Raw genomic sequence first — 14479 nt, 5'->3', positions numbered from 1 at the left:
CACGGTGTTGGTGGGATATATTCAAGATTGTTTTCAAGATTGTATATTACCCTGTGCTAGGACGGCTGCACATGTGGCATCATGTCATTAAGTCATCTCTGTGTATCATAGTTCCCCCATGTCCATATTGCTAGTCGAGTCATCTCAAAATTCGCAATGTTTGTTCCGAATACCCGAAGACGCCCGGTTTGTTTAAACCCCCAAAAATGCGATCAAGCAAAGTGTAAAGATATGGGATTGAGTCCCCGCTTAAATGTCAAATTTGACTCGCTTCTGAATGGCGCCGTGGTGTACACGGTGAATCTTCTCCAAGGCAATGTCTTCGTTCCTCCGTGCTCGTCGCTTCTCGCGAGCGTCTCGTGCTTCGCGCGTCTTCCACTCGGCGACTTGTTTCTGTCGTTTATGGGACCGAGCCGCCGCCATGGCCGCTGTAGGTTTAAATCCCACGCCATTGATCCCATAACCGTCATCGGTCGGGTCTGTAGGATTATGACCCGTTATCTCATCATCATGCCATGTCATGGAATATTTCGATGAGACATCTGCGAGAGGGGGTGATCGTCGTTGTTTTCGGTTCTTGGAAGGTGATATGGGAGTGTGTTGTTTTCGAGGTGACGGCGCAGAGTTGTTTTTAGAAGGCGATAGTGTTGTGGGAGCCAAGGCGCTCTCTGTTGAAATCTCAGTCGACTGTTCGGTCGGCGGCTGGTGGCCTCGAACTTCACGTAGCTCGGCGTTATGGGTCGATAAGGTTTCCGGCATAGTGTTCGTATAGAGGTGGCTTTCGGGTGGACATTTTTCCTGCGAGGACTGTGGAGTGGGTTCTTGGTGGAAGTCGCGCTGTAGTAGCGGCTCTGGGAAACGGTCTCCTCGGATGGCCAATTCTCCAAACCGCCCTGTCACTGCCGCTCGAGGGCTTTGTCGTCCAAGCTCAATGTCCTCGCGAAGCCGAGCCTCTTGTAGACTACAGGCGGATACTGTAGATGTGGGAGATGCTGATGGGCTGTAGAAGTCAGACTCAGAAGGCTCTCGCTTTCGCTTGGGCGAGAAGTATCGAGGGAGGTCTGCCGACATCATCGCGGGGCTGAAAGCGGACAAGGTGGTGGCGTCACTGCCGACCTCACCTATATGTAAAGACCTCAGAGGTTGGAGAATCAACTCCATTCACTCGTCTCAATGAGATTTGAGTGAGTTCATGGTATAGCAGCCCTCTCATATACTTGAGTGCGGAGACCTCGAGAGGGGCAGATCACGCTCGGAAGTGAGTTGAAGCGGGAGCCAATGATTGTCGTACAACCCTTGAGAAAAGAGCAGGCCCGCGCACAACTGATCAGGGAGAGAAAATAAAGGTCAAGGTCAAGTGAAAGAGAAAGAGGATCGAATTTCATATAGCACGAGATGTAGCAACTCTTATTGCCAACAAAGGCCTAAGGCCTAAATCAATAATTTACAGATCCCCGAGCCCATCGAGTCGTGAACAAGATAGAAAAGAAAGAATAAAACCCAACGCCATGACGAAGACTCCCAGTCCCAAGAAAAAGCGCTTTTATGCCTTCTGCTTCTTCTTCGAAGGCTCAGCATCGGTGTCGTGCTTGCGCTTCTTCTTCTTCTCAGTCTCGCCCTCGCCGACATCAGACTTGCGCTTCTTCTTCTTGTCACTCTTGTCGGACTTCTCCTTCTTCTCCTTCTTCTCCTTCTTGTCCTTCTTCTCCTTCTTGGAGGCAGTGGCATCAGCATCCTCCATCTCAGCGTCGCTCTCATTGACATCAACGTCAATGCCAGCGAGGACGGCATCCATGGCGGATTTCTGTAAATCAGGATTAGTTATGAAATATTATCAAGAGACTAGGGGGGATGAACATACCATGGCGACCTCGTTCTTGGTGGGGGCAGCACCAGTGGAGTAGAACTCCAGGCGCTCCTCGACCTGATGCTTCAAGGCCTCACCGAACTTGGTGGTGGGAGTCTCGGAGAAGTTGTCGATACGGGAAGCAATGGAACACTTGTTCGCAAGGAAACGCGAAATACGGCCCTTGTTCTTGGGTCCGGCCCGGCCAATGAAGGAAGAGTGGTACAGGAGACCATACTTGGGGGTATTACCCTTGGTCTTCAAGGCACGGAAAAGAGCCTTCTCGGCACCGAGAATCTGGACGGTGGAGGCGGGGTACTTGGACAGGTTGGTCAAGCTACCGGCGTGGGAGATCAGACGGGCAGCGACGACCTCACCGATCAAAGCAGCAAGGTTAGGCGCGACAACGCTCATCTTGGAGACGAGGTACTGGTAAAGCGACTTGCGGTACTTAGACAGGCTGACAACGCGCTCGGCGAAAGCAATGACGTTCTCCATGTCGGTCTCAGAGATCTCCTGACCCATGGAGTGCTTGGCAGCATCAATGATGTTCTGAGCAACACCCTTGTCATCCTCAACGAGGGCGGCCAAGTCGTGGAGCTTGTCATCGTTCAAAGTCTTCTTATCCTGGACAAAGAGGGCAACCTCAGCGTAGCGCTGGTTCTCGGAGACAACCTTGTACAGCTCGGGGAAGTGCCACGAGTACCATTCGCGAACACGCATGGAGAAAGTGTTGATAGCCTTGTCAAGCTGATCAAGGATGGCAATGGCCTGGATGATGTGGTTATCGTCACGGGTGACGGAGAACTTAACCTTGGCACGGGAGTAAGCGTGACCGAGACCGAGCTGGGCAGTGTCCAAGTCACCCTCGCGGAGCTGGCTCAGCAGCTTGGTGAAGTGCAGACGAAGACCACGGAGAAGGTCCTGGACGACCTCACTGGTGTCACCGGTCTCGCAGTCCACGAAGGGGAAAGCGGACTTGACACTTCCAGCAAGACCCTTGTCCAACAGACCCAGAACGACCTTCTTCTTCTTGCTCGGCTTGGGGAGATTCAATTCAAGGAAAGAAACCAGAGTCTCGGAGGCAACACCCTCAGAGACATCGTTGATTTCACCAAGGGCCTGCTTGTTGTTTCTGTGTTGCGTTAGCGAACGGCTCGAGGCAAAATTCTCCCTGTGGGATTTTCATCGCAAAAAACGTACTCGAAGGGCAGGAAACTGGTTAGGTCAACCATCTTGCCAAACTTGGCAAGGTCGTTAACACCTTCCTGGACTTCCTTCAAACGGTTGCCCACAGCGTCGCCCTGGAGGGCGACCTTGAAAAGCGAGTAGCCCACAGGGCTCTCGAACAGGAGGTAATCGGCCATAGTGCTGAATCCTTAGGTCAAATGAATCGCGATAATGACCAGAGGATTAATTTGTAGCGGCAAAGGCCCACAGACGACTATCGGCGTAGTGGGTTTGGGACGGACGTTCAAGAAGGCGGACGGGCAAAAGTGAAGAATTCGGAAGCTCTTTTTTTTTCAACGCTAGTGCAAATCGGTAATGTGGGCTTTTTGCCAAAAATCACGCTCACCGCCTTGGTCCAGCGCGGGCATCCAAACTCCTGTGTGCTAACGAGCTCTCACTCATTGCCCCATTACATTTGTTTTCTTGGGCCGAGCTCGCTGTCATTCATTTTTGTCTACAGACATGTCGGCAACTCAGCTACTGAACCCCAAGGCCGAGTCCCGGGTATGCATTTATCACCCCCCTAAGCTTGACCCCTCCGTGGCCCGCACTAACATTTCATCTAGCGGAGAGGAGAGGCCCTGAAGGTGAACATCGCCGCTGGTGAGGGTCTCCAGGATGTTCTCAAGTCGAACTTGGGTCCCTCTGGTACCTTGAAGATGTGAGTGTCGATAATTTTCTAACGAATGCAATAGCTAACAAAATCAATAGGCTGGTGGACGGTTCTGGCGGAGTATGCATAACGTCCCTTATCCTCTGGAATTTCTCGGATCATGTTATCTAATGCGGAGGTACTATAACAGATCAAGCTGACCAAGGATGGAAATGTTCTGCTGCGTGAAATGGTTTGTCAAAAGGCCCAGCTGTTTCTTAATGGAGCATGAATGCTAACTCCTGGTAGCAAATTCAAAACCCTACGGCTGTAAGACACCACTGCCACGAAACGTCCCCGATCCTCTCTGATAATGTTCCAAGGTTATGATTGCCCGTGCTGCGACAGCGCAAGATGACATCACAGGTGATGGCACAACGTCCGTTGTCCTCTTGGTGGGAGAGCTCCTGAAGCAGGCGGATCGATTCATTACCGAGGGACTGCACCCTCGTGTTGTCACCGATGGCTACGAGATTGCGAAGAACGAGGCTTTGAAGGTATGCAGAAGAACTGAATAAATTGATGAAGCAGTCTCAGTCTAACACGGTGCTTGCAGTTCCTCGACAAGTACAAGCTCGAGCGGACTGTTGACCGCGAGCTGCTCCTCTCTGTTGCTCGCACTTCTCTCTCCACCAAGTTGAACCTTGCCCTCGCCGAGAAGCTCACCCCTGACATTGTCGATGCCGTGCTCGCCATCCACCGTGCCCCCGAGAAACCTGATTTGCACATGATTGAGATTATGACAATGCAACATCGGTCCTCATCCGATACCCAGCTCATCCGTGGTCTGGCTCTGGACCACGGTGCTAGACACCCCGACATGCCCAAGCGCGTGGAGAATGCTTTCATCTTGACATTGAACGTCAGCTTGGAGTACGAGAAGTCTGAGATTAACTCCGGCTTCTACTACTCCACTGCCGAACAGAGAGATAAGCTAGTGGAAAGCGAGCGCAAGTTTGTTGATTCGAAGCTGGCGAAGATTGTGGAGCTCAAGAAGCTGGTCTGCGGTAACGACCCCAAGAAGGGCTTCGTTGTGATCAACCAGAAGGGTATCGACCCTCTGAGCTTGGATATCCTTGTCAAGAACGGCATCATGGCTCTCCGCCGCGCCAAGCGGAGAAACATGGAGCGTCTGCAGCTGGTGTGCGGTGGTGTTGCCCAAAATAGTGTGGAGGACATGACCCCCGATGTTCTCGGTTGGGCTGGTCTTGTTTACGAGCACCAGCTTGGTGAGGAGAAGTTCACTTTCGTTGAGGAGGTCAAGGACCCCAAGTCCGTGACTATCCTCATTAAGGGCCCTAACGCACACAACATCGCTCAAGTCAAGGATGCCGTCCGCGATGGTCTTCGCTCCGTTTACAACACTATTGTTGATGAATGTGTCATTCCCGGTGCTGGTGCCTTCCAGATCGCCTGTGCTTCCCATTTGAAATCAGAGAATTTCCGCGACAGCGTCAAGGGCAAGGCCAAGTTTGGTGTTGATGCTTTCGCCGACGCTCTCCTCATCATTCCCAAGACTCTGGCCGCCAACGCCGGTCATGATATCCAGGATTCTCTGGCCTCGATTCAGGACGAGCGTGCTCAAGGCAATGACGTTGTCGGCCTGGACCTGACTACCGGTGAGCCCATGGACCCCGTCCAGGAGGGTGTCTTCGACTCTTTCCGTGTTCTTCGGAACTGCATTGCCTCCAGCACTGGTATCGCGTCGAACCTGCTTCTCTGTGACGAGCTGCTGAAGGCTCGCCAGATGAGCAAGGCGAGCGGACCTGGTGGTATGGAAGAGTAATGTGCTCCCGGTTGATGAGGTTCGGTGTTTCATGTAAAGATTTAGATGGACCCAGGACTTATGGCTTCGGCATTTGAAAGTCCAGTCAAAAAATGCACACATTAATTGCAACTTATTTACTTCAAGCCGTAGATGGTAGGCGTAGATGTCTCTCAGTCCATCATTACATAGCATCTCTGGTCTACAAGCATATGCCGAACCTCTCTATCAATAGTGTTCGACAGGCGAGGAAATAGGGGTCATTATTATCATTACTAAGTTACATTAGACATTATTGTACATGCAATCACACTGCAGAGGCTATTCCTCGTCCGAAGCTCTCTGGCTGGCATCGGAAACAATTGGAGATGGGAGAATGAATCCATCCTCTCTCACAGGATCCTCTAATGACAGTTGATGGACTTTAGCCCACTTCCAGACATCCTCTTTCCGTATGAGCATTGTCGGAACCTGAGCCGGGCCACCATCTCCGCTTAGACGAGGCGTTTTACGCTTCCTCGGTGTCTCTGGCTGAACAACGCCCATGAACTTGATGGCGGTGATCACGTCTTCTGCCAACATGCCAGTAGCCTGGCCGACCTCTTCAACGGTCATAGTCTCACGCGGGGGTCTCTTTTTGGAGGCTTTGGAGAAATTGCTAGGCTTTGAGTTTTCGCCTTCGCCACGTTTGCCGCATAGCAGATATCTTGCGATCCGCTCGGCCCAGAAGCGATTGTAGCTTTTTTGGCCTAGGTCACTGAGAGGCTTCTCTGGCCCACCAATGTAACCACCGAGGGAATCCCAGCCGCTAAGCTTATAGCTCACCCCCATTAACAATTTTCCCAGCTGCCTATGCTGGTATGGTGGGAAGACACAAATGCAGGCAAGGTTGTTCGAATCCCAAGATAGCTTCTCCTTTGAGTAGAAGCCAAGAACGTGGTAGTTTTCTGGATTGTCTGGGTCGGTAAAGGTGAGAATATAGTATAGGAAGGTCGCGACATCGAAGAAGACGGTCTTGTGGTCAAGAAAGAGCTTGGCGAAGAGGGATAAGTTCTGGCCAAAAAGCTTGTGTTCCTCCCCATCGACCTCCCATACCGCATAACCACTATGATCATATACCTTCGTACCGGGCGGTTTTGTTCGATACACACATTCTCGGGTGTGTTCTGCAAAAGCGACTCGGTCACAGGAATACCGGAAGCACCACCGACAAACGTGAAGACACTCGGCGTCTTTAGCAACCAGGTCCTCCGGGTAGATAGATTGGTACCATGGCTTGAACAGAAGGTCTCCTAACACTACACTCTGAACATTGCGGTCACCAGGACTCTGCAGTCGTGACGAGGCTTTTTCGGTGGTCATTGAGGCTGGGTGTGGATCGCTCGAATGGGGTATGGGGGTCGTGCAAGATTTAGGTTATGAGGCGTTTGGTATAGAGGGTCGTTTCCAGTGGACCAGCCATTGGTATTTCCCGGTCGATGGGAGTTGTATGAACAGTGAGATGTAAAATGGCGTCGAATCAGGCGCACCTTTAGAAATGCTCTCTGGATTGAAGGAGTAGACACCTTAGGTTTGCAAGGGCCGCAAGGAAATCGCTGAGTCAGCAAATACAGCCGGACCGACAAGATTGTCTCAATATTACTTTTTTTTGTCTTTCTAGGTGGCTTTACAGAGATTTTCGAATAATATATTGGAAATGAGCAAGAACACATCTTGAAAGTCATTGAGCAAAATATTCCCGAACAGGTTGAGAAGGACTAAGAGAACGAAGTCTTTAGGTCCAAGATAATCATCTCCTTAGTCAGGCGGTAGGCGGGGAGAGCTCCAGGTTCCGTATCTTATCCGCTGTTGCCTGGGGATGTGAAATGTCAAGTGAGATCATCCTCAACTTCTTGCTTTCGCGTTCACACCCCTCCTTTTCAAGAGTCTTTGTGCCAGGCAACAGTCGTTTATCTCATGACTTGTCCTGATTTCTCTTCCTCCATCCACCTCCTTTCGTGAATCCCCAAGTCCAAGTTATCATCTCCCGCTGCTTCTATTCCATCCGTGTAAATCGTCGATCTGGACTCAGGGGTTCACAACGTTGCTCCCATGATGTTGAAGCCCTTCCAGATCAGAGACCTTCACGTGTCTTCATCCCCGGCCCACGGAGTCAACTCAGACCTTCCAGTCTCTCACGGAGTAGTACAGATCTCAGCGGCCGACTACGACGATATCGCGTCAAGCCATCCTCGAGCGAGGCTTGCTTACATTGACTACGAGGATGATGAACAAATCACAGTAAGCTCACATCGCAAGTATGGTTTTTTCTATCATCAAATGACTAACTTGTATCTATAGGTCGGGTCCTCTCTCGAGCTATCTGAGCGCCTAGACGAGCCCGTCGACATCAATGAACGCCTTGATTCCATCCATGTTTCTCGTGAAGAAGCCGAAACGATGCATCGTTTTGATATTCGCCGATCAAATTCTGTGCTCGAGTTGTGGAGGCGATTTGAAAACACATCCAACGAAGCGCCCAAGGACGCGGAAATGACGAGGGATACCTCCACTACTGCAGAGACTGCAATCAACACCGTCCAACCCGTGAATAAATCAGCTTCGGAAGATATCACTTCCCCAGCGACCGCCCCCGAAGAAGATCCCCAGCCTCTGATGGCCGCATTCGAAGCCGAACTTTCCAATATTCTCGAGTCCAGTGAGACTTTTGATACACAAGCTCAAGGAACTAGATCTGAGCCCGCCCGTGAACCATCTGCTAACATCAGCTCACATGGGATCCCTCCCGTTGTGGAACAGTTTATGGCTCAGATGCTGCAACAAATCTGCGGTGGAGTCGGCGTCATGCAGACTGAGTTGCGAACAAGAATTCCTGAGCTGCGGCATCAACTGAGTGAGGCTCAGAGGGAGCTTCCAGAGAACCTTGCTACTTCACTGCAGGCCCTTTTCACACACCTTGAGGCTCAGATGAGAACCGCTTTTAATAACCTGCCCGAAAATGGAAGACATATGGCAGAAGAAGCAATTCAAGCCGGCAAGCCTGTTGCTGAGACCGCCGTGGAAAGTCTGCGGTCTTTTGCTACTGATCTGGATCAGAGTACACGAACCTTGTTCGCGGCATTTGAGAACGAGTTTGGCCGAGCCGGGTCCCAGAACACAAGCACTACGACTGGCAGCTCGAATGCTGCACCTGGCGTCTTTTTCACTCCTCCTAACAGTGTGCCTGTCCCGCCTGTCCCCAGTCAGGAAAGCCAGATCCATCCGTCGGACACACCAACGCAACAGAAAGATATCACGGCCTCTGGTCAAACCTCGGTTAGAGACTCTGGATCATCCTATGCCCCCAGACCTCAGCCTGCTTCCAATCCACACATCGAGCAAGAGACGCAACCTTGGAACCATTCTTCTCATCCCCCTCCTAACTGGCCTAGCGATGGGAAGCCTTATGCTCAGCATTTCCAGCCATCCCCTCAGCCACCGAGCTGGGCATCTTTTAATGCTAATCAACCGTGGCACTTGCACGCTCACCCACCACGTCACTATGCCCATCATCCTCCTCCGCCACGTCACTACACCCCGGTTGCATTCCCTCCGTGGTCCTCTGGGCCGCCCCCTATGCCGCCATTCCTCCCGCACGGTATGCAACAGCCTCTCAACTCTCTTCCTCACAACCATACATCGGCTCCTCCACCATATAAAGTACAGACCCATTCCAAAAATGGAGGCAATCACACAGAGACACCTGAGAATAAGATCTTGTTCATCGGAAACGTCGGCTTCAATGTCACCGAAAAAATGATCCAGGATGTCTTCGCTTCAAAAGGGTTCATTGTTGAAGTGGATCTTCCTCTGGATTCCATGTCGGGCAAACATGCAGGCTTCGGCTACCTGCAGTTCCCTACGATTCACCCGGCGATGGCTGCAATGAATGCCCTGCAGGGCTTCCACATTGATGGTCACGCGATCAACCTTGAGTTCAGTGATCAGATGCCCATTGAACGAATTCCTGCATCGCAACCCTCGTCCAAGGCGGCGAAATCAAGCTCGCTCGGCGCTCAAATGGGCAGCTCTCAGAGCGAGAGCGTTCATGTCAGCGATACATCAGTGCCCCAGGAGAAGGCCTTGAGAAAAGAGGAGGTCATTCCTGAAGAGACTGTTGGTGAGAACAGCAAGTGCTCGGTTAAGCGCACGAAGTCTGTTACCTTCCAGGAGCCTGTCTTGTCTGTGCCAGAAATCAGCTCTTCAAGTGCTAATGCTCCTCGGGCTGCCCCTCCCGCATTAATTGATTTGGCAGATGACTCTGCCTCAAATGCTCCTCCTGTCTGGGGGCGCAGTCATTCCCCTCCTCTGAGCGCAGGGCACCCTACAGAAAGGGAAATGATAGATCTAGGAATGAATCGTTTCCCGCCAGTTTCGCAGTTGGATGCTCACCTGCGGGCAAATCAGCGGCAAGATCGTGCATCTGTGCCTCCTCACGGTGTATCCCCTGGAGACTATGCCTCCTTCCGCAGAAATTCGCGATCACGCCTGGACACTGATGCTCCTGTTGATAGTGCCACTGCTTTGGGCGCCAACATGCAGGACCGGCCAACTAAGCTACCTGGTGCCAAAGACTACAATGAAAACTCTAGCAGTGGCGGTAAGCCTTTGCCGAAAGTCAAACGCTCGGAAACAGTGAAGCAGCCTTTTGAATACGCTTCTCCAAACGATTCCACTGCCGAAATTCCTCTCAGACGCCGAGCAACTGAGCGTGACTCGCTCCGTCCTAGTGCCCGACAGAGGGCCGAAATTGATACTTGGGCGCGCTTGGACAGACGAGAGCGCCTGCGTTCCCGACCATCGTCCACTCAGAGCATCCCTGGCAGTTTCCCCATTGAGGAAACCTCCCAGTCTGCAACCACAAACGCTAGTCCAAGCCATTCCAATGGTTTTCAGGATCCATATGCCGAGAGTATCGACAACTGCATCTCTTCGCTTGTCGACATGGGCTATGGTACTCCCGCGGAAGGTGGACGATCCCGAATGGCTGTCTATGCGGCTGCATCAAACGGCAGCCTCCTGGATGCTATCGAGATGATTGAGGAGGAACGGAAGGCATATGCTAGACAGCATCGACAGTAGGATGAATCTGTGATATCCTTGCACATGTGGGCTTCAAATTCCACACAGCTGGATCGTTCCCTTTAGGTCTGTTTGGCTTTTAGCTTTCGGATTTTACGAATTTTTCATGTTTAATGATCTTGCCTCGTTCCAAACTGGATAATAGTCTAGCAATTAGTTAATCTCAATTCATGTCTTCGAATCCTTTCTGCATTATATAAATGTGTAGAACCTGGGGCCCGGTCAACTCCCAGGCTTCTAAAGTCGGTAGTGAACAATCATGAAAAATAAAGCGCTTGAAGTTGGTACATGTCTAGATATGAGAATGTTCATCACTGAACCTTTGTCAATCCCTACACGAGCTCCAGGCGAGAAGCAAAGGCGTCGAGATCGGCGGTCGGCCGAACTCCGCCGAGGATTTTCCCGCCCGCAACCTCCGGCCATCACTCAACCAACACAGCACTATTAACTCAGCCATGCAGGTATGGCGGCGGACCTTCGCCACGTCTGTCGCAAGACTTGGATCTAGCTCAACACCCAATGCACGTCCCGTACTTCTTCGATGTGCACAGATCCTCCAAGCTAGCAAGAAGGAGGGACCCTGCAGCTTGGAAGACCAGGAAGTCAAAGTGAATGGATTCATTAGATCCGTCCGAAAGCAAAAAAAGTTTGCCTTTGCAGAAATCTCAGATGGTTCTACTGTGGAACCATTGCAGGCCATCTTGAAGTCGGCACAAGCTGCTGAGTACGTTGCCCCCGGAAGTTGCGACGCGCAGCTTGCTTGTCATGAATCAGATCTAACGCGATCATTGCTTCAGTCTTTCAACTGGCGCCGCAGTCGAAATCTCAGGAATATGGAAAGCATGTCCGCCTGGCAAGGAGCAGACACATGAGCTTCAGGCAACCGATGTGACTGTTGTCGGAGCATCGGACCCGGAGGTAAGCTTTTATTGCAATATCCGCGGAGAAGCAACCTGACTTTCGCATCTCAATCGCAGACGTTTCCAATCCAAAAAAAGTATCAAACTGTCGATTACCTCCGCCAAATCCCCCATCTTCGCATACGAACGCCGTTCCAGTCGCTTCTTGCCCGATTCCGCTCCGAATGTCTATTCCAGCTAGGCAATGTCTTCCATTCAATGCCCAACGGTGGGTTCACACAAGTTCAGCCTCCGATAATCACATCTTCCGATTGTGAGGGCGCAGGCGAAACATTCACGCTTCTTCCGCGGGGCGCCGCCGCGCCTTCCGACTCCGAGACCGAGCATTTCTTCCGAGCACCGAAATACTTGACCGTATCGTCGCAATTACACCTCGAGGCATATGCCGCCGAATTGGGCAATGTCTGGACGTTAACGCCCGTGTTCCGAGCAGAGAAGAGTGACACCCCGCGTCATCTCAGCGAGTTCTACATGCTAGAGGCTGAGGCTAACTTCATGTATGACTTGGATTCGCTCACGGGTTTGGTGGAGAATATGCTTCGTAACTTGACCCGTCGGTTATACGAGAGTCCCGTTGGACAGGAGATATTGTCAGCAAAGCGGACTGGCGAGTCTGGACAGGAAATCAGCCCAGATCAGCCGGCGAAGGATCTACGTCAAAGATGGATTGCCCTGATGGACGGTCCTAGATGGCATCGCATCACATACACTCAGGCCATTGAAAAACTGCAGCAGGCGGTTGCAGAGGACGGTGCCTCATTTGAGCATCCTCCGACATGGGACGGAGGTCTACAGACCGAACACGAGAAGTACCTTGTCGAGGTGCTTCACCAGGGCAGTCCGGTCTTCGTTACCAACTACCCCAAAGCCATCAAGCCGTTCTATATGGCTCCATCGCAGGTCGGTGAGAACGAGAGCACACCAGGAGAGACGGTCGCCTGCTTTGACCTGCTTCTCCCTGAGGTCAGCGAAGTCGCTGGTGGCTCTTTGCGCGAGCATCGCCTGCCCAATATCATCCAGAACATGCGCGAGTACGGCCTGATCAAGAAACGTGCCTCTACGGACCCTGACGCTCCAGCCCCTACCGAGCCGTTCTACCCTCACCTGTCCCCAAGCGAGGATCTGGGCCATCTCCAATGGTATGCTGACCTCCGCCGTTGGGGCTCTGCGCCCCACGGAGGCTTCGGACTCGGATTTGATCGGTTCCTGGGCTACCTGTCCGGAGTTTCTAGTGTCCGAGACGTTGTGTCATTCCCACGGTATTTCGGCCGAGCCGATTGTTAAAGCACGACTGGCGAGTGTATATAAAACTGTACTATAGACCTAACAACGAACACCCAGCATTGGCAAACGACTTGCTCTTCTAGTGCCGTGATGTGTATGCAGCAGGTCTATAGGTATAGGGTACCTCCAAAGATGGCAAGAGCCAGGACCATTAGGCCTAAAGCCCGGCCCCATCACACCAACACTCAGGTGAAGCTTTCACAGCAGGTCGTAAACTACCTTTGAATCCAGTTTCACTACAGAAAGCATGGCCTAACAACAGTCATCCGCCCCCATCTCACCCTGACACGACTTTCCGTTTCACGTCGAGTACCAGGATCAGCGACTCGAAACCAAAAGCCGGGTATACGATTCGTTACTTGATCTCAAGGGTGCATATTCCACGCGTTTCGTATAATTCTCAGCGGCAAAACAAGTTTTAATGAACGGGCCGAAAGGGCCGCCCAAGGGGGCTCCCAAAAACGGCGGATCACGAACGCTTGGAGCTTCGAGCGATCGAGGACCAGGATCCCAGCGCTACGGCTGCAGGGGGGGGCGCATGGGGCAGGGGGCGGAAGAATTCAAAAGGGCCTTGCATGGGCGAGACTCAAGACAATTGGCCCCGTATACGAAGGTCTATTAAAAATAGGAATCCATGCGAGCGCCGTGGGCGAGCCAGGGAGGCTCTCACGGATGTATAGAGCACATGTATAGCTCCGGGACTCGGACCGGTCCAAGCAAGGCCAAGCACTCTAGTGTGCTTGGAGGCGTCCACGACCGAAGGCAAAAAAACGGGGCTAGCATGGCCCCCCGAGTAAATAAACTCAACTAGGGAAAGTAATCAGTAATCAGTAATCAGTAATTAATTTTTTTTTATTTTTTTTTAATTAATCCAGGACCGTAGGTTTCCGTCCGCCAAAACGTGGTCCGTGGGCCGGCTTCGCCGGTCAATACTTTATTTAATGGACAAGCTCGCCTAATCCCTGCCGAGCTCCGTGTGGAGACACTCTGGAAATTTTCTTGTGAAATTATGGTATGGAATTATGAAGTTGGGTCAAGACAGATCGGAATGTCTGCCTTGGAACGACTTAATCTAATAGACTTCGCGAGGAGGTGTGCACGGCCATGCAAATCAGGAGTCCAGGATCGGCGGGCCAAAGGGGGACCCAACCTTACCGGGGTTAAGCATAAGCTGGATATTCGGGCATTGTCCGAGTCATGCCTATCCCTGTTCTGATGTATCATAAATGATGTAGTCTGGATTGCAATGTGAAGTAAAGTATGAGCGATGGAAAAGATGACTTGAGAAACGAGAAAAAAAAAAGAAAATAGTAATAAAGGCAACGATGTATGTAGACAAGGCAGCCCCAAATGGAATCCTCGTGACTTGTAACTCGTATTACTGTAACCCCTTCGTATTCGGCTGAATAAACTCCCCGACGCATAAACTCAAAAAATGCAGCGCCACATGGTTTGTGCTGATTTCTGCTGATTCATGTAAGACTCCGTCGGCTGGTTGCGCCACATTAGGATTTTAGGATTTTAGGTATCGAACATCCACGGTTCACTCCCCTAAACCTGGATTCCGTAAATTTAGGCTTGCCGATGACAGTTGCCACAAACCAGGACGGCCTAGCCCCTAAGCCCAAAGCCAAGAGGGGGACCACTTGCCCTCTTGGCGA

General features: G+C 51.6%; 6 protein-coding genes across 6 annotated transcripts; 3 read left to right on the top strand and 3 right to left on the bottom strand.

The window, feature by feature from the left end:
* Positions 1-249: 249 nt before the first annotated feature.
* Positions 250-1074, bottom strand: N7443_010586 (uncharacterized protein; the record flags this gene model as incomplete). The annotated part of the gene is made up of 1 exon (XM_056890642.1): positions 250-1074. The coding sequence occupies one exon, from the start codon at positions 1072-1074 to the stop codon at positions 250-252; it is 825 nt and encodes a 274-aa protein (XP_056737133.1).
* A 469-nt stretch (positions 1075-1543) lies between these two features.
* On the bottom strand, positions 1544-3213 carry sik1 (snoRNP complex protein NOP56; the record flags this gene model as incomplete). The annotated part of the gene is made up of 3 exons (XM_056890641.1): positions 1544-1804; positions 1862-2981; positions 3050-3213. 3 exons carry the CDS (start codon positions 3211-3213, stop codon positions 1544-1546), a joined length of 1545 nt encoding a protein of 514 aa, XP_056737132.1.
* Positions 3214-3538: 325 nt separating this feature from the next.
* N7443_010584 (chaperonin-containing T-complex subunit CCT6) lies at positions 3539-5514 on the top strand (the record flags this gene model as incomplete). Its single annotated transcript, XM_056890640.1, has 7 exons — positions 3539-3580; positions 3643-3737; positions 3788-3809; positions 3880-3921; positions 3978-3998; positions 4052-4225; positions 4285-5514. 7 exons carry the CDS (start codon positions 3539-3541, stop codon positions 5512-5514), a joined length of 1626 nt encoding a protein of 541 aa, XP_056737131.1.
* A 300-nt stretch (positions 5515-5814) lies between these two features.
* N7443_010583 (putative histone acetyltransferase (MysT1)) lies at positions 5815-6855 on the bottom strand (the record flags this gene model as incomplete). Its single annotated transcript, XM_056890639.1, has 1 exon — positions 5815-6855. One exon carries the CDS (start codon positions 6853-6855, stop codon positions 5815-5817), a length of 1041 nt encoding a protein of 346 aa, XP_056737130.1.
* Positions 6856-7584: 729 nt separating this feature from the next.
* Positions 7585-10614, top strand: N7443_010582 (RNA recognition motif domain-containing protein; the record flags this gene model as incomplete). The annotated part of the gene is made up of 2 exons (XM_056890638.1): positions 7585-7773; positions 7834-10614. 2 exons carry the CDS (start codon positions 7585-7587, stop codon positions 10612-10614), a joined length of 2970 nt encoding a protein of 989 aa, XP_056737129.1.
* Positions 10615-11069: 455 nt separating this feature from the next.
* On the top strand, positions 11070-12818 carry N7443_010581 (asparagine--tRNA ligase SLM5; the record flags this gene model as incomplete). Its single annotated transcript, XM_056890637.1, has 3 exons — positions 11070-11338; positions 11412-11532; positions 11592-12818. The coding sequence occupies 3 exons, from the start codon at positions 11070-11072 to the stop codon at positions 12816-12818; spliced, it is 1617 nt and encodes a 538-aa protein (XP_056737128.1).
* Positions 12819-14479: the final 1661 nt, after the last annotated feature.

Source organism: Penicillium atrosanguineum (assembly GCF_028827265.1).
Source record: "Penicillium atrosanguineum strain IBT 20685 chromosome Unknown utg000008l_segment0_segment0, whole genome shotgun sequence".
NCBI classification, from domain to species: Eukaryota; Fungi; Ascomycota; class Eurotiomycetes; order Eurotiales; family Aspergillaceae; genus Penicillium; species Penicillium atrosanguineum.
This window is presented reverse-complemented; position numbering and strand designations above follow the sequence as displayed.